The sequence below is a fragment of the Chelmon rostratus genome, chromosome 23 (assembly GCF_017976325.1).
Source record: "Chelmon rostratus isolate fCheRos1 chromosome 23, fCheRos1.pri, whole genome shotgun sequence".
Taxonomy (NCBI): Eukaryota; Metazoa; Chordata; class Actinopteri; order Chaetodontiformes; family Chaetodontidae; genus Chelmon; species Chelmon rostratus.
This window is the reverse complement of record NC_055680.1, coordinates 13,652,897-13,678,287: the sequence shown is the minus strand read 5'-3', so window position 1 is coordinate 13,678,287 and position 25,391 is coordinate 13,652,897. Positions and strand designations below refer to the sequence as shown.

General features: G+C 40.8%; 1 protein-coding gene across 1 annotated transcript in view; it reads right to left on the bottom strand.

The window, feature by feature from the left end:
- actn3b (actinin alpha 3b) overlaps positions 1 to 25,391 on the bottom strand; it is a 32,132-nt gene that overhangs the window by 4,982 nt on the left and 1,759 nt on the right. The window contains exons 2-13 of the mRNA XM_041965421.1: positions 7,855 to 7,969; positions 7,175 to 7,294; positions 6,216 to 6,302; positions 4,864 to 4,951; positions 4,518 to 4,596; positions 3,741 to 3,822; positions 3,127 to 3,212; positions 2,854 to 2,946; positions 2,203 to 2,433; positions 1,574 to 1,721; positions 854 to 1,004; positions 50 to 158 (exon numbers count right to left, since the gene is read on the bottom strand). Coding sequence (XP_041821355.1) covers positions 50 to 158; positions 854 to 1,004; positions 1,574 to 1,721; positions 2,203 to 2,433; positions 2,854 to 2,946; positions 3,127 to 3,212; positions 3,741 to 3,822; positions 4,518 to 4,596; positions 4,864 to 4,951; positions 6,216 to 6,302; positions 7,175 to 7,294; positions 7,855 to 7,969 — 1,389 coding nt within the window. The remainder of the gene's footprint in view (positions 1 to 49; positions 159 to 853; positions 1,005 to 1,573; positions 1,722 to 2,202; positions 2,434 to 2,853; positions 2,947 to 3,126; positions 3,213 to 3,740; positions 3,823 to 4,517; positions 4,597 to 4,863; positions 4,952 to 6,215; positions 6,303 to 7,174; positions 7,295 to 7,854; positions 7,970 to 25,391) is intronic.

Sequence of the window (25,391 nt, the reverse complement as noted above, 5' to 3'; positions counted from 1 at the left end):
ACAGTAACCTGAACTACCACACTGCCATAAGGCTTTTAAAGGGTTTCACCTCCAGTGCGTCCCTCCTCTTCTGGGTGAGGGTACCCAGGTTGTCCCACTGGTCGCAGATGCCCTGGCAGCGGGCGTTCACTGTGGCAGCATCGTGATAGTCCAGCTCACTGGTAATACAAAAGTGAAATTGTCAAAGTTGAGGAAATTTACTGCTGGTTTACAAACAAAATTCCTTCTGTGTCACTGTATGAAGACGCAGATCAGCTGCTGCCGTTTAAAGTTATACTCAGGTTCTTCTCAAATATCTGGAACCTACATTAGAATATTAAATGCCATTGATTTTTTTTAATTTTGTATTTTGAGGGGTCATCGCAGAACATTTTGCTTTCGAGTATTTAATATCTCCTTTTGAAGTACTGAATGATAAATTATGGGTGGCAAGCATACATATTCAGCTCATATTAGACCGTATATAGCATCAAAGAGATCATCTCAAAACTATCTGTGGGGGGAAAAAGGCCCTGAGGAGTGGTGAGGAATAAGGAAATAGTGAGATCAGAGGTTTCTGCTCTTTCATGAACCATCCTTTCATCTTTTTATTCCTCTCATTGAAATGCTTTCCACTCATCTGTTGCGTCTTTTGTTCTTCACTGCACTCACACCCTCGTCAGCTCTCAACATGTCACGGCCATTAGGAGTCGTAAAAGACTTCAGTCCCTCTCTTTCTCCTCTTCTGTCCCTCCTGCAGTTTCCAAATAAGACCCTTAATCTAACATAATCTCTAATCTTATTCCTCATTCCCTGCGATTTCTCCTTACCACCCTTTTCCCACACCTCTTCCAAGCCTCTCTTTCTCACTTACTTAAGCTCCTGAGCGATGGCAGCGATCTGTTCCACTCTGTCCTGGTGAGCGGCAAGGTCGCTCTCGAACGCCTCGTGCTTCCTCATCAGGGCTCTGATCTCCATCAGAGAGGCTGACTCGTAGTCCTTCTGGGACAGCAGATCCTCCTTACCTGAAACACAAACATGGTTTGACCTGCAGTGGAAACGTTTCACACCTAATCTTCAGTCTGTCCTCCGATCTTTTGTCTGCCTCACTCACTATAGCATTTCATTATTCCCATAAACTACTACAGATAGTTAGCAGTTAGTATAGCTTCATATGTATATAAGTATATGTACAGTACCTGTCTATATTGTTTTGTTATTTTATTCTGATTTAAATATTTGGATATATGTTCTAGGTGTGCATAGCGTTAAGAGGCTACATCTTAATTTCACTGTGCAACCCTGCAAAAACATAAAAGCACCTTCACCAACTGAGCCACCAGAACATCCTTACAAATCAATGCCCATCACCATCTCATCTTAATTTGGAGTTTTCTTAGCCCCCCAAAGCCAATTTATTATGTTTCATCCCTTATTCTTATCCCTTATTAACACTTTGAAGGTCACAGTGGACAAACACAAAGTAGCTCTTGCTTGCACTTCTCACGTTCCGCTCCCTCCGGCTTCAACCTGCACGGGGAAACGATCCCGGTGTGCCGGAAATTCCGTTATCACACCTTTCTGCTGTCCCTACCTCCGGTCCAGGCCTCGTGCATGGCGCACTTCTGCTTGAACTTCTCAGCCAGGTGATCGAGTCTCTCCAGGCGGCGGATCTCGGTCAGCAGCCACTCCTCATAGCCTTTCTCCACCTGCTCCAGACCCTTCCAGGCGTTGGCAATATCCTGAAGGAGAGAGAACAAGAGTTTTATTGACACTTGTTAGAGGGAGCTGAGTGTTCAGAATGTGAGTAATAAATTGTATGCCTTGAGAACATTTTAATATCTATGTAAATTTCTCAGAAATTTGAAATTAGCTCTCCACTATTTGAAAATGAGGTGCAGCGTCTATTTGCATTTCAAACTCAGCTCTCATGTCTGCAAAACGTTTTGTGCTCCTCAAGTTTTTCTTACTTTCGGCTGATACTTTTTTCATTATACACTGCTGTTGTTCGGTGAGGACTTTGTGTCTGTAGTTGAGGTTGTGGTCTTATTGTTGTCGGATCACAAAGCAGGAGGGCTTGAAAGGATTTTACAAGCTTTAGGGCATATAAAACACCACGGGGGGGGGGGAGAGTAATCCTCCAACTGATGCTAAAGCCTGAAAATCTACAATTATGCTGTGCAGCAAAGATGATATACTAAGCTAAAAATCCGTCCTGCTCACCGACACCATCTTGCCCTCGGAGGGCATGAAGGCGGGCCTGTTGCTGAGTCTCAGCTTGGTCTGCAGGGTGTTGAAGTTGATCTCCAGCTGGCATTTCTCCTGCACGCGGGGCGGCTTGTGGATGCGGCGGTAGTCGCGGAAATCCTCCAGCTTCTGCTGCATGGCGCGCATGGTCTGCTCCGCCGCGCGGTTCTCCAGCCAGGGGATGGTGCGGCGGATCCACTCCAGCAGCTGCGGAAAGAAGGCAAATGTGAGGATTCATTCTTGCCTGTAATAATTTTATATCCTGGATGTGATTTGTTTTTTATCACCTTACTGTCTTTGCCATGTGTGTGAATTGCCTTGTTAAGGAAAAGTGCTTTACAAGTAAACCTGCCTTTTATTCAATGTTATATATTTGCAGTATTCTTCTGCATTGTCATTATTTCTGTGTACTGTATAAATATATATTATTCTCAGCCACGCTGTGACTGCTAACACTTTCACTTTTACCACACTGTTGAGTCACGTGCATCGACTTTAGAGCCGTGTCGTGTAAAGTCTGTCGGAGGATCGTGAAGTAAAGCCGGTTTAAACACTGAAGTGCTGCTGCAGAGCAGGATGTGCAGGACAGACTGAGCGTGGGAGTGTTTGGTTGCAGCGGTTTCTCACCTCGCTGGCCAGCTTCTCGTACTCCTCCATCAGTTTCTCGTTCTCCTGGTTGACGGCCAGCACCTTGCAGATACGGTTGGCAGCTGTCTCAGCCTGAGAGAGGGAGAGCGTAACAATTAATATACATTTACAACCCATTGTATCGCTCATATTTATTCATTAGGACTGCTGATATATCATGTTGATGGCGTTTTACGTACCATCTGCTCTAATCAATTAAAAAGTGAAAATATGTCCAAAGAGCCAAAAACAGTAAATAAGATATGATCAGACCTGCTCAGCGCCAGCGAAGGCGTGGTAGAAGCAGGACACATAGGTCATGATGGCCTTCTCATCAGGTTTGGGTGTGTTCACAATATCTGAGGGTGGAAAACATGAAATAATAAAATATTCTGAACAGCTTTTAAGTGGCCGTCTCTCGTGATGTGCCAGTTATTGTGTCACCTTAATGTTTTGCAGCTTTGTTTGGTTGGATCTTAATCTTGATGTTTTATACAAAAGAAAATGATGATCTATTTATTTATACGTAAACTTTCAACTTATACTTTAAATTGTTCCTCATTTCAAAATAAAATGACACACACGCACACAAAATGACTGCCAGCATAAAGTAAAGAACATTATGATTTAAGTTTGTATCTATGAATCATTTTATTCATGAGCTATTTTCCCTACAAAAAAAAAAAACAAAAACATATTTCTGGAGGTCAGAGCCATCAGTAACAGATGCTTTTATTCATGTTTTAATGCAGGTGGTTCAGAAGGATCTCTCGTCCTTGTACTATCTGCCAACATGTACTGTTATCTGTTATCGGCGTGTCGGCGCAGACAACACAGTTTCCTGCCTGTCACTTTGACTGTTTCAGGATTTTGATTCACAGTTTCACCTTCAGCGTCAAGCATCTTGGGGATGTCCAGGAACTTCTCAGCCACCTCGAAGGCAGTGTTCAGGTTACCAACGGGGTCATCCTACGGGGAGAAACAATTACTGTAAGACGCACATGTAGGGCCTCACTGGATTTGTCAGGAAACCACAAAGGAGATAAAAATCAGCCAGTGTTGTGATCCACACTGAGTGAAGGGCAACAGAAACTGCATATAAACACATTAAATCAATTCTAGAAAGCAATGTTGGCTTTGGCAAGCACACAAGTGTGTGGATCTCTTTTGTTTCCGCTGCTTTTGATCAAGCACCTGTTAAAAAGTTTTTGGATGGAGGATCTTTACGCTCTCATCTTTGCCATCTGACCACTGTGAAAGAGAACTCAGCTCCGCGGGAAACATGACTTTTTCATCTATTTTTGAAATATTCACTACAAAATGTCAGCTATGATCCAAAAAGAAGTGATGCTGACTTCTACTTTTCAAATCCCACACTGATATATTACTCATTAGTACTGCAAATGTGAGCCACTGGCTTGCATATCAGGCTCTGAATTTGGACATGTAGGATCCCAAAACTTTTGGATCACATCTACAAAAGCTTTCACTTTACAAAACTATGTTTGCACTGGCTGATCACACACTAGACACACTGTATTTCAACAGATTGTCACTTTAAATGCAAAGAAGGCGAGTATTGAAGTCAAAGAGTATCACTCATCATAACTCAGAATGAAGCGGGAAAAAAAGGAAAAAACAGGAAGGAAGGAAGGACAGGGCACCTTTCTCAGTTTGGAGTAGTCAATGAGGTCAGGTCTGTGTCTGTGGATGAGGGCGCACAGAGCCAGGCCATCCTTCCAACTGAGCCACGAGAAGAGGAGTGAAAAGTGGGAGAAACGCCAGAGAGGAAGGTGGGAAGAGTCATCAGACAAAGGAGGGTGAGGAGGGAAAAAGAGGACATAAAGGTAGGTCACGAAACGGGGAGGAAGGATGTAAGGGCAGGGAGAGGATGATGTCAAATGGGAACACAAAGATTTGGAAAAGAGAGGAACATGGTAAAACATTAAATGTAAGAAAAAGATGGCTGCAGTTCCCTGTTAATGCCACAGTTTGGCGTCGTACACCCACCTGATGTGGAAGTTCTGCACGTTGACGTTCCTGTAGGGGGCAGTCTTCCTCTGGCACCACAGCAGCAGACCCTCCTTAGCAGAGGTCTCTGGAAGAAGTAAGAGAAGGGGGGCTGTGAGCACTGCAGCCTTAATAAAATAATTTATTATTATTAAAAAAGGAAGAGAATACAGGATCTTTTCAGAAAAGAGGAGGACTGAAAGGTGAAAAGGGGATAAATCATGTAAAGAAACCCCAGGAGATGAGCTGTATGGTAAGGTCAAGATCTGGTATCTTAAAACTAAATCGTAAACTTTACTTTTAAAGTCAATCTAGCGCAGTTGGTGGATGAAAGATAACGTTTCCAGCTCTACTGGAGAAAAGAGCCATTATGAGAGGCTAGATGGAGGTTGATGGCAAAGAAAGTCAAGCTATATGACAGCAGAAGATATTGAAGAGCCGCAGCAATAAAAGGAGACTTAAAGAAGATGGCTTGCGGGTGAGGGTCAGAGGTGTGAGGAAGGACAGGTCTGAGTCTTTACAAACAAGATTTTATTGTGAGTTGATCTCCCCGACAACGTGGAGGCTTAATGAAATGACATGAGGTGCAGGTGAAGTTCAGGGAATTTTGTTAGAAGGACTCATCACAGAACATGATTGACGACAGCAAGTATGCCACAAATCACACAGTGCAGTAAATACAGAGAGGATGCTTGCTGATCCTGACTCTGTTCACACACTCTGTGCTGAGTGAAACACTACATGTAAATAAGCAACGTGTGGATAATTTTAATGTGTTTCTGTACACAGAGTGTTCTGTGATGTTTGCGCTTTTCATCCCCTCAAGTGTGAAATTTCTTCATTTTCACATCAAGAGACGAAGTATTCAATGTGACTTTTGTATGAGCATCATGTGATCAGCTGATTTTGTTCCACTTATTAGTGTTTGAGACTGTGACGCAGCAAAGACTCATTTAAACCTGGGTCTGTATGTTGTGCTTGCATGACAGACACGGTGATGATCGCATCAACAGGTGTCATAAATTCTCTCATATAGTAATGAAAATGTTATATAGTAAAATAGTGCTCATATTAATGTGAAATCTTAATATTTAAAGGAATAGCTTGAAGAGCAACACATTTCTCATATCTGTGTGATAAATATAACATTATAATCAGCTGTCGATTAGTTTAGCTTAGCACAATGGCTGGAGACGGGGGAAAAACTAGCCTGGCTCCTCCCAAACTAACAAAATCCAGCACCTCTAAAGCTCCCTAACTAATAAATGACATCTTGTTTAAGTGTAGAAATGACAATTTACGTGTTTTTTTTAACATTATTAAAAAAATTATCTAAACAAGCACACACACACCTTCCACAGAGATGTCCTGGATGGCGAAGCGCAGGATGATGGTCCAGATCATACCAAGAGTCATCTTCACGTTACCGTCGACAATTTCTGTTAAAGAAATAAACACACACGTATAAACACATGATGGCAGCAGACATGCTGTAAAAGATTAAAAGCAGGTCTGTCAGTCATGACTCCTCTGTAAAGGTTCTACGTTCTGTCTCTGTGCGCCTTTTGAAGATGTTGTTATTGAGACAAAGTGAATTCCACGCGGCCCGGAGGCTCAAAAGGGATCGTGCAATTAGAGCGAGGAAAATCAAAATCACAGAAAAACACACTGACTGCTTCTGAGGCGCGAGCGAACTTCTCAGTCTGAGCAGTTTTCACCCTGCTGAGCGTTTAATCAGTTTAACCTCAGAGAGTCGAGCAGATGAGTTACCTTTATTCTTGCTTTTCCCCTTTAACTATTTGTTTTTATCTCTTCAGCTCTCAAACTACAGTCTGTTTCTTCTGTCACATCTAATTTGTCATTATTTCCCTGCAGTTCTCTTTAATCTTATTTAGTAATAAAAGCTTTAAGTGGTAACATTAATACCACCAGATTTTTTTTATCGTTTGAATTATGTATCAAATCTCAATCAACAAAAAGGCACAAAAGGTGCATTTATACAGTTTTGAACATACAGAATATGGTAACTTTACTAAAGAGTAAATTAAAATATTTCAGCATAAATGAAAACACTTGTGTACTGCAGCTAATTCCTCGGTTTTGTTGCCAGTTGGGTGATCTGTAGTTTACTTTCCTGTCACTGCCAACTCATCTGAATTCTCCTGACGCTGTGAACTTCACCAGCCATCTGGCGCTCAGAAACAGGTCCAAGAAATGCAAATAATACGCGACCTTGGCATATTAATTAAAAGAGACGGAAATAGGTAGCAGAGGGCGGGAAATAATACAAGTGGAAGTTGTTGACTCTCACCCTCAGCACCAATAGACACCAGTTTGACCCCCTTGCTGCAGATGAAGTCCAGGGCTTTGTTCACGTTGGCGATCTTGTGGAAACGCATCTTGCCTTTGTCGGGTTTGGGCAGCCTCTCACCTGAAAGACAAGGGTTAGAATTTACTTGGGCTGAAACAAGTATCAGATGAGCCAACTGCTCTGATAATAGATGAATTGCTTAAATTAATCTCCAAGCAAAAATGTCAAATATTTTCTATTCTTCACAATTGCATTCTCATCAGGGTTCATAAAACAACGTGGATAATATTTATGTTGTTTTGGCTCACTCATCAGTCCTATGGGTGACACAACAGTCAGTTGATGTAGTAATTTGAATGTATTTTCACTTCCAAACACTTTTTTCGGTAATTGGAATATAACTGACTTTGTATCACCTGTGTTGCTTAGAGGTGTTACTCTATTGCTGTATATCTATATTATGCTAATGAGTAAAATGTCTTATTAAGTTATATCTAAAATGATCATTTAAGTGCCTCTTATCTACAAATAAAGGACCAAAAGGGAGCTACAGTAGCAAAATAAATCTTGAAAAGTCTCCAAACTGCATTATATCATGGATGGATACAGCATATCATCCACAATTACCCAGCAAGTGAGCAACAAATGTGTGTGTGTGTGTCCTCCGGTGTGAGATCCACCTGATATGACCTCCAGCAGCAGCATGAGTTTGAGGCCATTTCTGAAATCCTCTTCAATGTTCTCGATCTGTGTCCCGGCCTTCCTCAAATGGGAGTTACACCAAGCTGTGAAGGTCTGAGAGAGGGAGAACAGAGGAGGTTACACATCTGTCCCCTGTATGACAAACGCTTTCACAGACACTGACAGCGAGCACAACAACTACACAGACGTACACACACACACAGCTTGATGTTTCTCTTCTGAGAGCAGGGTCAAAACTGCTTAGCAAGGCCTGAACTGTCCACTTTAGTTTGTGACCTTGTTATTACTGTGGCTGCTGACGGTGAGAGCGCACACAAACACTCTGAGACACTGATGTCAGTCTGACGGCCACAGTTGACTCAACAGTCCTGAAACAAGTTGAAACTTCTGGTTTGTATTATTATTTAGTAAGAAAATCACTGTATGCCTAAGGGAATCACTAGATGAATATAAATACAAGGCAACATCGCCAATGTCAAACGTATTTATTTATCAATGAGAGTTAATGTACCACAAAACGGAGTGGAAATCTGGTGTGGTAATCAATCAGAAAAATAAATACTGATTTAACAGTAATAAACTGAATAAACTTTGGATGTAGCCCTTCTGGGAGTTTTTCATTGAGTTTGTGGGTGGTGCTAATAAGAGGCTAAGCTGCCCCAAAATTCTCATGAAAATATTATGCTGAAGCTTTTTGGAGATCACTTGCTGATTATTATTTGCATGCAACAGCTACAAGTTCGTAGGCTATCAGTAGGAGGCAGTTATAGCCCCGTCGCCCATCTCTCTCCCCGTCTCCCGAGGCTGACCCCGGTTATAACACACTCAGCATCACAGGTGTATCGCCTCGAGCCACCAGCTTACTTCTGCAGCTGAAAAAATACACGCAAGCAGCACTGCTGACCTTGAAATTTGCATCTGATTGGTATTTTGGTGCCGAACGGAGAGCGCATGGTGCGCAGGGGGATAGTGAGGCACAAACAGGTGGGGGGTTCATTCAAATGTTAGAATGTAACCAGTAAATAAAGGATTTTAATCAAACACTAACCAGTCAGTAGGTATTTTTAAATCAGCACCAAAAATACATTTTAATGTGGTTAAAGCAGGAATGCCTGCATTCATGCCATAAATTAATGTGAGCGATTCTTCCAGCATCTTCTGCTGAAGAGCTTCTTCCTACAGTTCAGTAAATCCCTGTAGCCATATGAACACAGCAGGACAGATATGTGAATAAATGTGTAGCCTCTGATTTGAGAGCTGCCAGGTCAGAGCACACAGGCTTCCACTGTAATAACATTCAAATGGCTGCGACAGAATAACCAAACAAACCTCTACACGCATCAGTCTGGTTGGTTATAACTCAGCATACTGCCTGTTTATGCAGAAGATGTTGGATCACTGGGGTTCATTGATCCTGTGTATCATGACCACCTTTCCAAACTATTTTATCATTATTTAGTCCTATTGCTGTTGTACTAATTAACTGTTCAGGTCATTAAAGTGTAGCGTAATCAGTCTATTATAGTTACAAACATTAAGCCAGGAAGGTACCTACAATAAAGTCCTATATTTTGTCCAAATTCTGTGTTGCGTCAAGCATTTTGCAACAGTAGGTGCTTTGTCTTTCAAAAGCCAAATCTCTCATTTTAGAACCCAAACTGCTCATTAGGTGACACTGCTGTGTATAATGGGCCGAATACAGACAGTGATGTAAATGGCTCTCAGCTGCTGAGTGCTTGCTTTTGGTCTGTCTGGAAAATCGCCTAATGGCACTGGATGTTCACGTCAGGGACAATTCAATTGGCTCCATCAGGCCATTCAATCAATCGCTGAATGGTATTTTGAGAGGCTTTCATGGTGTTTAGCTTCAAATGTGAATATGGGATGTGTGTGTTCAGATCCACGAGCGAGTGTGTGTGTTCAGGCTGCTACTGTGGAGCCAAAACTTTGACAGGGTTTGGAGGTTGTGTGGGTGTAGAAGCAGAATAAGTACATGAGCTGAATAACTAACTACAGATGATGGCGTGGGCAGAGTGAGGAGAGAAAGACTGAGCAGAGACTGAGAGAGTGAGAGAGATGTATAAATTAGCAATGAAACAGGGTTTCTGCTCAGCAGGTGAGAGCATAAATTTTCCATTTCGGCAGAGCACATTAAACAATCTCGAAATCAAAATGTACATGTCCTTGTACAGTACGTGGGTGTGAGCTGATACCCATGTGTGCTTCCATGTCTATCGCTGTGCACTCGAGCGTGAGCGTACATCTACACGGGTGGACAGAGAAGCAAAGCAGCACATACAGACAGAGAAGAGATGGTGACAGAGAGGGAAGAAAAAGAAACCGGTGTTTCGGACTGAGAGAAACCACACGAGTGACTCAGCGTGCACAGTGTAGAGAGACACTTCACGTCTCCATATGCACGGAAAGCTGAAATCATTATTTGATCCGCTGATCGGAAGAAAATTGATAGACCCCAAATATGACACTATTCCACCTTCTAAAGGCTGATTTTCTGCTTTTCTCTGTCACCGTTGGACAAAACAAACAAATTAAAGATGACATATACATTTTTTTAACACTCAATTAGCTGCAGTAAGAGAGCACCACATGGTATACTGGAAGACAAATGATGAGGTCAAACATTAAATATACTGTCTTTGTACTGTTTTCAATTGAGTATATGTCAAAAAGGATTAGCAAATTATCACATTCTGTTTATGTCTTATGCAGCATCCCAACTTTTTTGGAATCAGGGTTGTACAGTAGAATTTTAATGTACTTGTACTCTGCTATAGTATTAGCATTTTATGCTATTTTATACAATTACTCCACTACATTCTAGAGAGGAATATTGTGCTTAATATCCTACTACATTTATCTGACACCAGTGCTTACTTTGCACAGGAGTATTTTATACAGACACATGATCATCTTATAAAGTGTCTTATTTTAGATTAAACTATGTAATGTGTATAAACCAGTAACAAGTAAGTCCATTTCAAGCAGCCATAATGTCAAAATAACTATTCTATATAAAGGCAATTACATATAAAAATAAAATATAATTAGATATACAGATGAATTCTAAAAAAATAAAAGAAAATGCTAAAAGTACATTTTGTTACTCAGCTATAGCAACACTCGCAAATGCTTATTATAGTATTTTTATATGATAGTATTGGTACTTCAGTGGGATCTGAACATTCATTTTCAGGTAGCAGAAACATGGTAATTCACATTTTCTTTCGCAAACTTTGCACATCAATTGGACACAAAAGTACACTGTCCACCAGGGGCACATTAGTCGATTCAAACAGAATTTCAGAATTTGAAGCCGAAGACAAACAGAAAGAGAGAGGCAGCGAAGTGGAGAAGTGAAAGGGGTGACAGGAATGCCCAGGCCCTGGTGTAATTTGATGTAAGGGTCTGGAGAGGAGAAGAGGCCGCCTGTCCAACCAGCCGGGGTCCCAGCAGGTGCTTGTCTCCTTTGCCATGCATGACCAAATTTAGACAGGCTCCTAATCCAGCACACGCGGGCCACCAGGCCAAGCCGGAGAGGACACGAGAAGGTGTGTGAAGGAGGAGGTAGAGAGCCGAAGGAGCAGGGAGGAGGGGGAGGCTGGGGGCTAAATTAGGTAGAAGAGGAGGAGAAAAGACTGAGAAGCGGAGGGAGGGTGGAGGAGGGCTAAATCGGGTTGCTATGGGACACCATCGGACAGCTGAGAAGGCAGGATTCCTGAGGTGAACTGTAAGTGGGTCCAAGACGGAGAGAAAGGAGGAGGAGGAGGAAAAAAAGAGGAGGAAGGAATGGATTGAAGAATACGACAGTGGATAAAATAATCACTCGAGAAAGTGTGGTTAAGATGAGAGGGGTGAAACCTCGGCAACATCAAAGGACAGCTGTTAGAAACTATACTGGCGGTAACTGGAATCAACGATTCAATTAACCTAATAATAATTGACATAATGCAGAATTAATTAAATCCAAAGTGCTTAGTGGAGCACCACGGGATAAAAAAAACAATTACCTGCCATATGTGCGATGGCTAAATCTATTAATTCCATTCCCCTGCATGTAATGCTCTATTATCTCATCCCTTGGGTTTGTTTTAATGCCTGTGGTTGTCTACAGAGCTCGCCGGCATGAAGTCACCCTCCATCCTGGCATCACCCCCCTCTCTGCTCTCCTCTCCTCTCTCCTCTGTCCCTCCACACCTGTCGGTCTGGCCCGGCTCAGCTCGGCCGGGGCCTTTTTACAGGTCCTTCTTGTAAAATGAGGTCACGGTAGTCCAGCTGAATGCCTGTCATAACTACACCACCCCCAAGGGGAATCAGGGCTGCTGACCCTCAATACAGCTGACACGAACATACACACATGTTCCTACATGCACACACATCCCTCTTCCCATTTGTACAGGCTCGGAGCTCTTAATAATGGCAGCCAGCTCGGCTGTCCATCAAAGAGCTGATGCAACCACAGCGCTGCCTGGAGTTACCGCTGCTGGCCTCAGAGGGGCAGCAATGAGCAAGATACGTTTTCTTAACAGACCTGTTCAATATCTGCACTTCATATTTATATGGAAAATAGTAATATTGTGTGTTAGATATAACTTGCTGTAGGGTCCCCAAAATGTTGGCAGGGTTGGGAGCAAAATTCTACTTTGAGCCATTTCCTCATCATTTCCTTTCATCATATCATGGTTAAAAGTGTTTAAAATGCTGAAAATTTCTGTATAAATAAAGAAAAGTTCCCCATAAATTAATTCAGTTCTTGCACTTCTGGGGGGAATTCGAGGATGCTACGATATGATAGCTAAAGGAGATGAATAAATAAAAACTGATTAGCAAGTAATGATGGCAAAAAGTTCACATATAAAAAAAGAAAAACAAAAGAGGACTGACTGGACAAACTTGATGGAGCAAATTACCTGGGACTAATGTTTTCAATGTCCTGTATCTTTTTCTTCTCGTTTGTTCTTAACAAGTATCTGGACAAATTCCACTAACCCAAAAGCTGTGGGTTTGGAATCATGATTATGTACTTTGATGATTTGGGTAAAAATAAAGACAAAACAAAATGTAACTTTAAATGAACATGTAGTCAAAAACAAACTACAATCAACGGCATAAACATTTGACGTTATTTTTTCTGAATAAACCAAATCATCTGATTTGGTTTGTCTTTCATGATGAAATCATGACTACATTCCTGGTCGGATGGTTGCTGCGTGGGATTATAAAGTGTTTACCTGTGACATAACTCTCACCACACTGTCCAGACACAAAATGGCCTTGTGCGATTGACCATCATCCTGACTTGCTGCTATGTCAAAGGTATGTACCTCCTGCCCTCTGTGGTGCTAGTCCAACACATTACATACACTCACTTCAGCTGACCTGATTATTAGCCCTGAGTGAGTGTTACTCCTGCTACGTCAAGGTGCTGTTTACACTTACAGAGCTCAATTTCTCTGTCTCAGCCCATCCTTGACCCAGTAATAAAACATCAGACTTTACACTTCTGGATATTTGCATGAATCTGCAGGGCAGCCTTAATTTACACCTAACCTCTTTGCAATTTTCCCTCACTGGTGGCTAGACTTTTGCTTTGAGAAGTGTGCTGATTTAATTACCGAAGTCCTCAGTAGCTGATTTCCCTAATTAGCACCTTCAATCAGGGATGGTTGATTTAATTATGGAAATATGCTGGTGTAGTGTTTATCTGGAATGTCTGCACGTATTCCCATCTCGTATAGCTTTATGCTCTAGTGTTTCAAGAGTTGGTGCATTTTTTACCTGTGGACACAAAACTACTACATAGGGCCAGAAAACAATAAGCAGAGCATAAAACGGCACATGGGGCACATGCTCAGATAAAAAAAAATCTACAGTCACTCTTTTTATGAAACGTTTATCGTCCTAGTTAAGTATCTTAGGGAATCATCCTGTGCGCCCATGATGGACTGAGACAGGGCACTTTTACTGCAGCTTTAAACATTAAGCCCATAACCCCATTCTTTCAAGTGTAGTTAGTCTTAATAAAAGTCCTTTTGTAGTACTTAAGATACACACAGAGGTATTCTATTTCATTCTCTTCGGTTCTGTTGCTGTTTTGATTTGTCCTTTTTGGATTTGATCCCATAAACTCATTCATTTAAGCCAATTTAGTTTAACAATCTAAGAAATGTTATTTAATATATATATTAAGTAACAATAACACATTGTATATCTACATGTACTACACGTGTGTGTGAGTGGTGTTTACCTAAAAGGGTTGAGGTTAACATACAGTCAGTATAAATACAATATGTGCAGTGTAAAAATAGCCTGCCTAAAAGGTTGACACCGTTGACTCCTTTCACACCTGTCCATGACAGCTACCTTTGTCAAACACTTCTGTTCAGAAGTCATGTCTTGGACTCTTACAAACACACACACACAGGCTACAGAAACAAACCTCAGCCAACTCACATGCACTCACAGTGTACACAATAATAGCAGCACATAAAGGCAATGTGCTCTTTTGTTTAAAGGTCACTAATGGTGACTCAGTATGTTTATGATGCATGAGGACACACACAATTTAACTTTGAGCAAATAAAATATCAAATACATAAATACACACACAGTACACTGTTTTCAAAAGGTAGATCTAGAAATTGTGATAATGATGAAGCTGTTTATAATTAATATTCAGCCACATATCAAAAATACTGCAGTGAGTAGAAAAGATGCATATGAAACTATAAACCTACTTTCAACACACATTTTTGACACAAATCTCCCACCTAGTCTACGTTACAGCCTTCAGCCAAAACATGAAGCCACATTGTGATAAAAGCTCCATAATTCTGGACCACCGCCACTTCAGTCCACCTGTCTGACAATAATAAGTGCATGCACAGAGAAGGAAATGTGCACCCTTCCCCCACAGTGAAAGAGACTGAAGCTCCCACTGTCAACAAACCACAGGTCAGGAGTTATTGAAAAGGCAGAGACAAAACACAAAGAGCTCTATCTCCTCTCTACTGTAATGCCTGCTCATCTTTTTTAGGCAGAAGGAATCAATTTCATTTAAAAATGAGATACCCAAATCCTAAATGAACGTGTGTGAAAAATGTTTACACGAGTCTTTTGCACCACTACAATTTGTTTTTAATGATTCTAAAAGTTAGCAAGACATAGGTCAAACTGTGAATAATACAAGATTCAAGACACACGAACACAGACCTCAGGTATGTTTTTTCTTTTGACACTTCATATATAATGCTCAAACTCTTTGTGTCATTTACAGTTGGCTAAGATACAACCACTCTGAAAGTCTTGGCACTATGAACTAACAAACAACGCAAGAAACGTAACAGGTTGTGTTCATTTGTCAGCACAAAACAGAGTGTAGGAAAAGAGCAGAATTTGCTCATCTGTCAGGGCTGTTGGAGTGTAACTGCTCAAATGCTGAGGTCTTCTCTTCAACTGAGCTCCTCACATCAGTAACAACTCAAATATATCAAAGTCAAACACATAAAAAGCTAAATCTAACAGCGATCAGTCTGAGGCTTCCACAAAAAGCGTGTGCCAGCAATATTCAAACATATATTCCAAGAACGGCTTATATTAGAAAAAAAAAAACACTTTCAAGAACTGCTGACATGATGACATTTTTCTGGATTTGCACACAACATAACTGCGTGGAAAACTGTGACAGCACTTACGTAAGTCCTCAACCATAACACTTCTGACAGATCGGAGCGGCCGCCGTAAAGCCATATCAGCTCTGAGTGGACAAACAACACTCCCATCAACACTTGTCATGTCAGAGCAAGTGTCAGTTAAAAACCAAAAGGAAAACAGTTCCTGTGTATGTGACTTTGTGGATGATTAAAATAGGTAGAAACATAGTGTAGTGCTGAATTTTATACTGCTTGATTTCAACTGGTGACTTTTCTATGCTATCTATGATAAAGCAGTGTCTGTTTTGATACCATACATAAGAAAAGTTGTGAAATTGGCAATTTTTAAACTATAAGTCAGGAACTATTTTACCAGAGAGCAATTAATTAAAATTACTTGACCAGACAATCGATGTCAACTTTCAGTACTTGACAGTTTTTGATACTTTGTACATTTCGACACCAAGAAAGAGGTTTGATACCCTACACACAATCGAATAGATCACTGTTTTATGGGGTTTGTTTTCCTCACTGACTTTATGTCTGACATCACCTTCTTGAGTCGGGGGTCTCATGTGAACAACAATTGCCCTGAATTCCTCCACTGACTTTTAACAGCCGGTAAAGTAACAGGACCACGGGGGAGAGGAGTTACGACAGGTGTAGCAGACATTTAGGAGCCCCACCCCCCCATCCTCTCCCCCCACAACTCCTCTCTTCTTCCCCTTGCGTTCTTTGAATACCCCCCTCCCAAACACACCAGGAGCCCTGAACTTGGGTGCCACAGGGACAATTTGGGAAAATGACACAAGAGCCAAGAGTTGATCCCCCCACCCACCCAAACACACATCTCTAATAGGCCAACCTGAACTCTCCTGCCCCGTGGACTCACCTCTAATCCTCTCACAATGTCTCAATCATTATTACGCACATGGAAAGGAACTGCTGAGAGTAACTTCTGAACACCCTCCTCTTGTACTCTGGGAACAGCTTTGGTGACGTCACATCTTTTGCTGCAGATAATTGTATTGGTCTTCATTATTTTCAAATGGAATGACACATGAACCCAAATCACTAAGAACATATAATAAGGCCAACATGTGTGAAGACTGAAACATTATCGTACAAAAAGGTTAACATTAACACACTGTGGTTTACTATATACAGTTATCAATCAGCCAAGGTCAGGAGGAGGAACCACATGCAAAAACCATGAGCTTCAGCATAGCACAAACCTTAACAGACTCTTTCTATTTGGATTAATTTGAGGTATTATAACCAAACTGAATATCAACAGTCAGGTCAATGGTCATTCAGTTTAGATAATATAGAAAGAAACTTTGCCATATCAAATTAAAACCTTAGTGAAAATCATATTAACAGCAGTATGAAGTTATATTTCTGCACAAATCATTCCCCAACATCAATTTATCACCTTCCTTTCCACCTCTTCTCTATGAAGGATTAACAGGCTAATATCCCAGAGACCCCGCTGACAACAGGGCCACTGCTGGCTTCCAATGCAAGGCCCAGTCCAAACCCGCAGATTTAAATCTGTGTTTAGAGGATAAAAGGCCTAGGACACCTCTTCCAGTCATAGTGTGTATGTGTGTGTGTCTGTGTGAGTGTGTGTCAACCCTGTGCCAGATGCCAGTGAGATACACTGTAGGCACAAGGGATTTTAGCTGGTGAAACAACAGGTGGAGCAGGTGATGAAAGACAACAGTTGTCCAACCTCGACACAGAGAACAAAGCTAATGTTTTAAGTTACGCAAACATGCGAAGGAGTGTCACTGTGCTCCTCGAAATAAGGTTATGACAGAAACAAAACGACTCGTGCCGCTTGGAAACACAGGAACTGTGCCTGACAATCCTGCACCCCATCATCTACAGCCCAGGTACTCCATTTATTTTCTGTCCACAGCTGCATAACAGCAAGGGAAGGGATGGCTAACCTGTTTCAGTCAATCACTTGCTTCAACATAATCATCTGTCTGCTATGTCATATTTAATTGCCTCGGTTCAGTGCAGGGAAACATTGTGTCCTGCTCCGCTCCATTATGCTGCCTTACATTGTGTTCCACTGCCACATGGTTCTAGGTCACTGTGCTACCAGAATGATGATGCCTGCCACAAATACCAGCCAAAACTTAACAATGAGCTCCTCCAGCAGTGTCTCTGTGTGTGTGTGTGTGCAAGTGTTCACTTTCCAGAAGCATCAGAAAGGCTGACAGGAATGGCAGAGCAGAAACACTGTGGCACATCTTTCAGATTTTTGGATTTGGAACAGGAAGGACAGGACAGTACATATATAATTTGGGGCAGATTAATTAAAATTGTCTGGTAGTGTCAATGGATTAGAGAGACTGCAATTGCACATGACATTGTTCAAATGTTTGTGATTCAAGTTTTATGCAAGTTCACTGGCATGCTGTAAAGCAATGGCTAACATGGCTACAGCCATGCTAGCGCCTCTGACAGACACTACATACAAAAGCTATGTAAAACATAAAACAGAATGTGATGATTTGCTTATCCTTTTTGACATAAACTGAATCAAAACAGTACGAAGACAATACATTTAATGTTTTACCTAATCAACTTCATTGATTTTTGAAAATATAGCTTATTACGAAAAGAAATTTCAAAAAAAGTTGGGACAGGAGGCACAAGAGACTGGGAACGCTTTGTAAAATCAGTCAACACAGCTTGTTTGCAAATGATTGCATTTTGTTGTTATAATTAAGTTTTACAGCGTCCCAAAGTTTTTGGAATCAGGGTTGTAGGCATGGGGGTGTTCTGAGCAACAACATGCTGATGTTTAGTAGGTATAATATTTGCCATGTTCACCATCTTACCTTAATGTGCTAGCATGCTAACATTTGCCAATTACCACTAAACACTAAGTACAGCTGAGGTTGTACTTAGTGTTTAGGCTGATGGGAATGTCATTAGTTTTGAAGGTATTGGTCATATACACCAAAGACAAATTGAAATTTTCTACTTGTCGGTGCTACTAGACAAAACGTCCAACATCACTGAAGCTATTCTAGTTCATCTTGAGAAAGGAAAGATTGCCTGTACCTGATTTCATGACAATCAATCCAATACTTACTGAGATATTTCACTTAAAAATAATATATAAAACAAATGGTGGCACTGGATGATGAGTCAAGAGATCACCAAAATCATCAGGATTCATCTTGTGAGCAACATAAACATCAACATTTCATGGCAATCTCTCCAAAGGTTGCTGAGACATTTCAGCCTAGACCAAAGTGGTGGACCACAGACCAACACTGCCATGCCTTGGGCCCTGCTGCGAGCATGCCTAAAATATACCATCTTAATGAAAGAAAATGCAATTAAAACCTATGAAAAACCTAGACCAGTATATTGGCTTCTGTATTTTTTTGGCATACTGTTATATATAAAGGCATGGAAAACTAGACAGCAAGGTGAAAAGTCATTTTTCAAGCCATTATGACTTTAAATTGAACTGAAGATATTATATACAATTGAAAATTGTATATAATAACCCTGATTTTGTGCTTGCTGCACACACACACACACACACAGAGCCTTATGTTTCATTGTTCACTCTACTTGTGCTATCACCTTCTTTCTTGTTACCCCAGTCAACAGTTGAATTGACTGACTGCATGATCGATGGTGGAGAATAAAGGTGAATGTACAGGTTCACGGTTGGCGGCGGCAGCATGCAGAGTCTTTTGTCGTGTAATGAGCTCTGGACTGCGGAGACTGACACGGCAGACATAAATTGGTGTAAGTGGTTGTGGAGGATTTATGGTGGTGCGGCTGGCCTGAGAATGAGGACGGGCTGGGGGTAGGAGGAGGAGGAGGGGGAGGGTTGTGTCTAATTTCAGAAGGCAAGTTCTTTCTCTGAAATAGAGGTAAAATTGTCCACCGAGATCTAGAGTCAGCTCATTCAATCTTAACAGGAACCTTAACCATGGGATACTGCATGTGAAACTAATGTAAGGTTGTCTATACTAACATTGGGTTAGGGTTACCTTCACTACCCCTAACCCAGCTACATTTAGCAGCATTCATTTAGCCAAAACAGCAAGTCACTGTCGACCTTGTGATTCTACCTCTGCCTGAACGAGAGAACCACAAAAAAGGTTATTTGCTGCTCTGGTCAGATGATCCCACAGCTCAGATTTCATTTCGTTATTTGTACATTGTGACACTGAAGTGACACCATGCTGACCACATGTGACTGCTGCTGCCTGCCTCCTGCCTCATTCAGGAAGTCCTGTTCTGACATCCACTGAGAGTGGCTAGCACAAAGCTGTTAACACCTACAGCATGGCTGACACAACAGCTAATAAACATCTTTGACTCTGAATGAAGCAGCCTAGACTACAACAATGTCTTCTGTTCATTAACTGCACAAAATCAACACAGGACAGTGGTACGCTTAAATGCGTCTATTAACTATGCTGCAAAGTACATGAAGTTACGTCTCAAGGTCTACATCTCACTGTGCTACGATTTTGAACTGGAGCTAACAATAATGTGGCAGAATACTTTGCAAATGCAGCTTCTTAAGGCATTATGAAGTACATAATGATACCTTCATGACCTCAGTCCTATTATAGGAGACCCATCATCTCAGCAGACCTCCAACTGATGACTGTAACTTCTGCTACCACCTACCTATAAATATCCATTGCATGCAGCCAGCTTTCAGCCCTAACGTTATGAGTTTACTTTCATAAAAACAGGTTCGCTGTTCGGTTTGTCTCATTATTACAGGAAACTGAACGGCCAACATAAATGTAACATTTCAGCCCGACACCATTAGGACCAGAGGTGACATTTTGTCGGTGTTCGGCTGTGTATCCTCTGTGTGTCATTTGCTGCTGAGGTCACAGACTTGGCATCTTGGCAGCTCTCTGCTTCCTCATAAACACAAGTGTCCATTTTCAACACCAGCACTGACCCTGACGAATAATAACTAAGACTGGGATGGTCGCAGATTCATTTGTTGACAACACAGATTGCTGTATTTTTTTTAGTCGAGTTTAGTTTGCCAGCACAAACGCAAAACTGCAGACATAACTGTAATGCCAGTAACACCGCTGTCAAGCACGCAGTTTTCTCTAACCAATGCAACATCTTATTCTATTTACGGACCCACAGGATTGCTCTGATCAGATCAAGATGGCTGCTCTCACAGCCCATCAATCATCATTTCTACTTTCCCCTGGTGGATTCTGACACCGCAGATCTGTATCGTGTGTCTGCTTTTCGCCATTACAACACTCCGCAAGAACTTTTCTGTCTTCGAACTGAGTCCCAGTCCTCATAACAACTCATCCACGAAACTCACCAGTAACACACTTTCATGCTAATAAAACACCAGTGCATGAAGAATATGTCACACATATGCAGGCACGCATACACACACACACACACACGCATGTACTCCTCAGCCCTTCCTGCGGCCTCCCAGGGCTCCTGCGCCTGCACTAAAGCAGTTTATAGAAGCCTCCCTACATGGACACAGCTTCTGGAATAGAAACTGCTATTTGATCTGACTGCAAGTTCTCTCACCTCTCCACTTACGTTTAACCCTCGTACACCTACTCTCTACATCTTATCACACAACACAGATACAGTGCACAAGTCTAATTATTGCTATTATTTTGACACAATTCAACTGCAATTAACTTTAAAAGTCTGGCAAACTTTGAAATGGTTTTGTTTTTTCAATGTTTAACGAAAAAGACAATGAACTAATGCTAAACACTTGTGAGATTTCATGAAAATTATGAGTCATAATGCAATCATTTCTCACAGATAAAATATGAGTCACATATATTCACACACTAGGGGACAACGAGGACTCCACCCCTGCCCTTTTTGTCTTGGGTTTTAATGTCCTCGTCCATTTTTTTTCTAACTTTTTGCTTCAATCAAACATCTGTACATAAAGAGCTTAATTACTTTGTTTCCTCTCAGCCCAGTGCTCCCTGTAAGTCCTGTCTTTTTTTTTTAACAAATGTTAAAGACTGATATATCCAAACAATAATATAATACATTTCTTGCATGGTGGTCTCATTTTAGCAACTAAAAGAAGTGTCTGTGCGCTGATCTGGTGAGTGAAAATATGCTCAGAGGTCCAGAGATCAGCTCGACTGGATAACTGTTCCTGCACTGGGATCACATGACCCTGACAGAATGAATCATGGGAGGGAATCAAAGACACCTCCCTCTCCAAGCTGCACCTTGGGATTAGGTAGTGTAGGCTGAGCAGTGAGCACAAATCAGTGGAGTATGTCTAATGCGGTGAATTACAAATTCTGCTATATCGTCACTAATGGTGCAAATTTAGACTGAGAGGAGTGAGCGGTGTCTCTCAGCTGTCCCTTTATGAAAGAAAAAAACTTTTCTTTCATCAGTTTACATTAAAATCATGCAGTTTAATTCTGCAAAGAGAAAACTGAGACCTGGACCTGGCAATTCATATGCTACATTATTATGCAACAGTGCATCCCTACTGTAAAGGGAACACATGGCAAATTCATCATCACTGGTAATGTGATTTCAACTGCTGGCTTGACGTGTAACTCAGAACATTTCAAAAACATACCAGGGTTTGCAAATGTCTTGCACTTGGAAGGATTTTAAATTAACAAATCATGTTTAGACAGCTTTTTCTTAATGTGACATTTATTAAAAATGTTCTTCTGGCTACACGTACATTGCCTGTGATGCAAATTACTGTCCACGTATTGTTTTAGTATTGTCTCACTAAACATCAGGTAGTAGGTGAGATCAATAACTCCGTCTGGCTGCTGCACTACTGGGCTGATTTGTTAAAGTACAAAATGAGATTAGACAAGAATACATTCGATTACAAAGCACCCTAAGATCTCTCATCACCCACACAGAGGGACATTACATTAGGCTGAGTGGATAAATATCACATTACTGAATATAACTTTATAACACTTGGATGTGACGATCAGTCTTTTGGACACATCATTCATTTTACACCCTGTGGAAAAGAACAGGAAAAAAGCAGTTGGAAATATCTAAGATTTAATGCAAATCTAATTTAGAAAGTGTAAATAATAAAAAAAAAGGATGGAGAAATCACCAAAGAATCTAAAGTACAGTTTTTACATAATAAGGAAGTATGAATGCTACCGTTAATCCTGGGAATAAATGTTCAGAAATAGGCATTGTGCAAAAATGACCTCTTAATCTTCCCTATGACAGATGTATCAGTCATATTCATTGGCACACTTACTAAATTTACATGACACTTACACATGAGACTGGGGGATAATTTTTTTTTATTTTAGTTTATCTCAGCCTTTGATTCTATTGTGACGCAGCAGTCACTAAAAACATTTTAATTGACTACATTATTACAATTATCACAATATTAATTTGGACAATATCCCCACCTCTCCTTATAAAGTTAAGTGTAAAACCAACATGAGTAGGACAATTGGCATAAAAACTTCCTCAGACAAACCTTAAACCTTAGACATGTGGCTGTGTGTGCATACATATACATATGTATATATATATATATATATATATATATATATATACACACCATGAGGCTAATAGGTCAGCTGAGCCTATAAGGCTGTTGATAACCCTATGTAATGGGTATTTTTAGGTTATTGCTCACATTAGGCAGCCAGTCATTCACTTCGTTAGCAGCTGAACTCTTAAACTATGTGAGACAGAAGATGTCTTTAGTCACAGCGGTGACTTTTTTGGTGTATTGAGTTTTTCTAGTCACTTTAATATTTCAGTGCATCATACATACAGAAAAAGTAGTCAAAGTAAGTTATTTCATAAAGTATTGCACACCAACATACGTATATCAGCTATAGCATAGTACTCCTTTTTCTAATTAATAGCCACGTGTTCAGCCGGTCAGGTGGTGTTGTGAGTTCCGTCCTCTGCAGTGCGAGTTAATCTTTAAACAGCTATTGATCCCCTTCATAAACATCACTACTTTCTGTAGATGTGGTCAAGTAAGATAGAGTATGAGCTCTGTGAGTTGTCAGCAAAGCATCTTGTCAGGCAGACATCAATAAGCTTTCAGAGTTCATGGAAACATCTACATCTACCCTGACTGGCCTATTCGCCTCATCTCTTGAATCGGACTGACAACCAAACTCTTCTTATTTCCAGGATTACAGCTGTTTTGAGGAAAGAATATCACCAAGACAAGATGCAGCCAAATCTCATCACTCTGTCCTTTCGTATCTTATTCCGGCTGACAACATTTGAAAGATGCAATATCTGGCACTATTTTTGCCAACTCCTATCAAATAAAATTCCTGGTCTAAACCAAGCCATGAATCATTTAGCTAGCAATCTAGAAGAGCTACATCATGTTAAATATAAACCAATGTCACGATGTACAGTTCAAACACACATACCCAAGCACACACAATTTCTAATGTCCAGTATCAGATTCGGCATCACTGTGTGTTGACAAACACGTTACTACTGCGTCAAGTGCTGAGCAGCTTTTTCCACTGAAATTTCAAGGATAGAAGACAGAACAGGTGGTGCAAGGATTTCCTTTCATATTCATTACATTACAAAATGATGCACCGGCTATATTTATGGACTGATACCAGCTCCTTAAGCTAGATTTTACATGCCGAGGAGAGCAATGGAGTACGATGACCTACACCCCTGGGAGGTTGAGAGGTGAAGACTAAAGAGAGGGGTTTGCTTGGCTGTGTGACGTTTTCAAGGCCTATTGTATCATCTTACATTCAAAAGATTGACAGGCGCTCAAGACGAAAAAAGGCTCTCATCTAATTGACAAAAAACAGAAAAACAAGGCACAGTGTGCCACAGAAAAGAAAATAGAAGGAGCAAAGGGATATTTCAAGAACGGTAGCAAGAGGAAGCGTTCAACCCGACGAAAGAAAAGACAGAGACAGAAAGAAAGCCAGGGAAGAAGGCAAGGAGGGAGGGAAGTTGGAGCCGAGCAAGTTGAAAAGTATTTTTAGGAAGATGTTTATTTGTAGGTCTGTGAAACTAACCCGGGGTGTATATCTACCAGCCTTGCCATCTCACTCTCTCTGTTACCATCTGTTGAGGTCTCTCAGCCTGTCACTGTGCTCTGGCTCTGCATTTTGCACTGACAGAACAATCTGCAGATACACTACAAAGTACCATGTGAACATGAACATGCCAGTCAAAAATGCCGCTGCTGTGCTGCTCTATGCTGTAATGCAGCACAATAGTGCAGATTAGGTGTAATTAGATTAGATTAGATTAGGGTAGGTTAGTGTAGATTACATTAGATTATCCCAGTGGGGAATTTGTTCTGTGGCTGCAGGAACCTAAAATAGAACACAATAAAGAAAAAAGGATATAAATTGGAATAGCTACATTAATATATCAGCCTACTTTTGGCATCGATAGCTATTAACTTTAAATATATTACCAACAGTCTGATTATTTTTACAGATGACATCAGAGCGACTGAGAGATTGCCATTTTTGATAACCCAAAATTTAAAAAAGGAGAAAATGGCACATAACAAGCAACAGCTAAATTGTATTAAGTAGAGATGGATGAAAAAGTGTGAATGGTATTTAATTGACTTTCCCCCCATTTTGTGCCTCTACTGCCACAAAGGCTAATCATTGCTTTTACATTTGAGATGTTTCCTTGATAATTACTGTATATTGGAGATGTGCAAAGCATGTATTTTAATGTCTTTTGACAACACTTTCAGCTGTTTTTATATCATTTGCACATTTCTGAAAGCCTCTTATGTTCAGCTTGAACAAGAAATATTACTAGTTTCACATTAACATGGA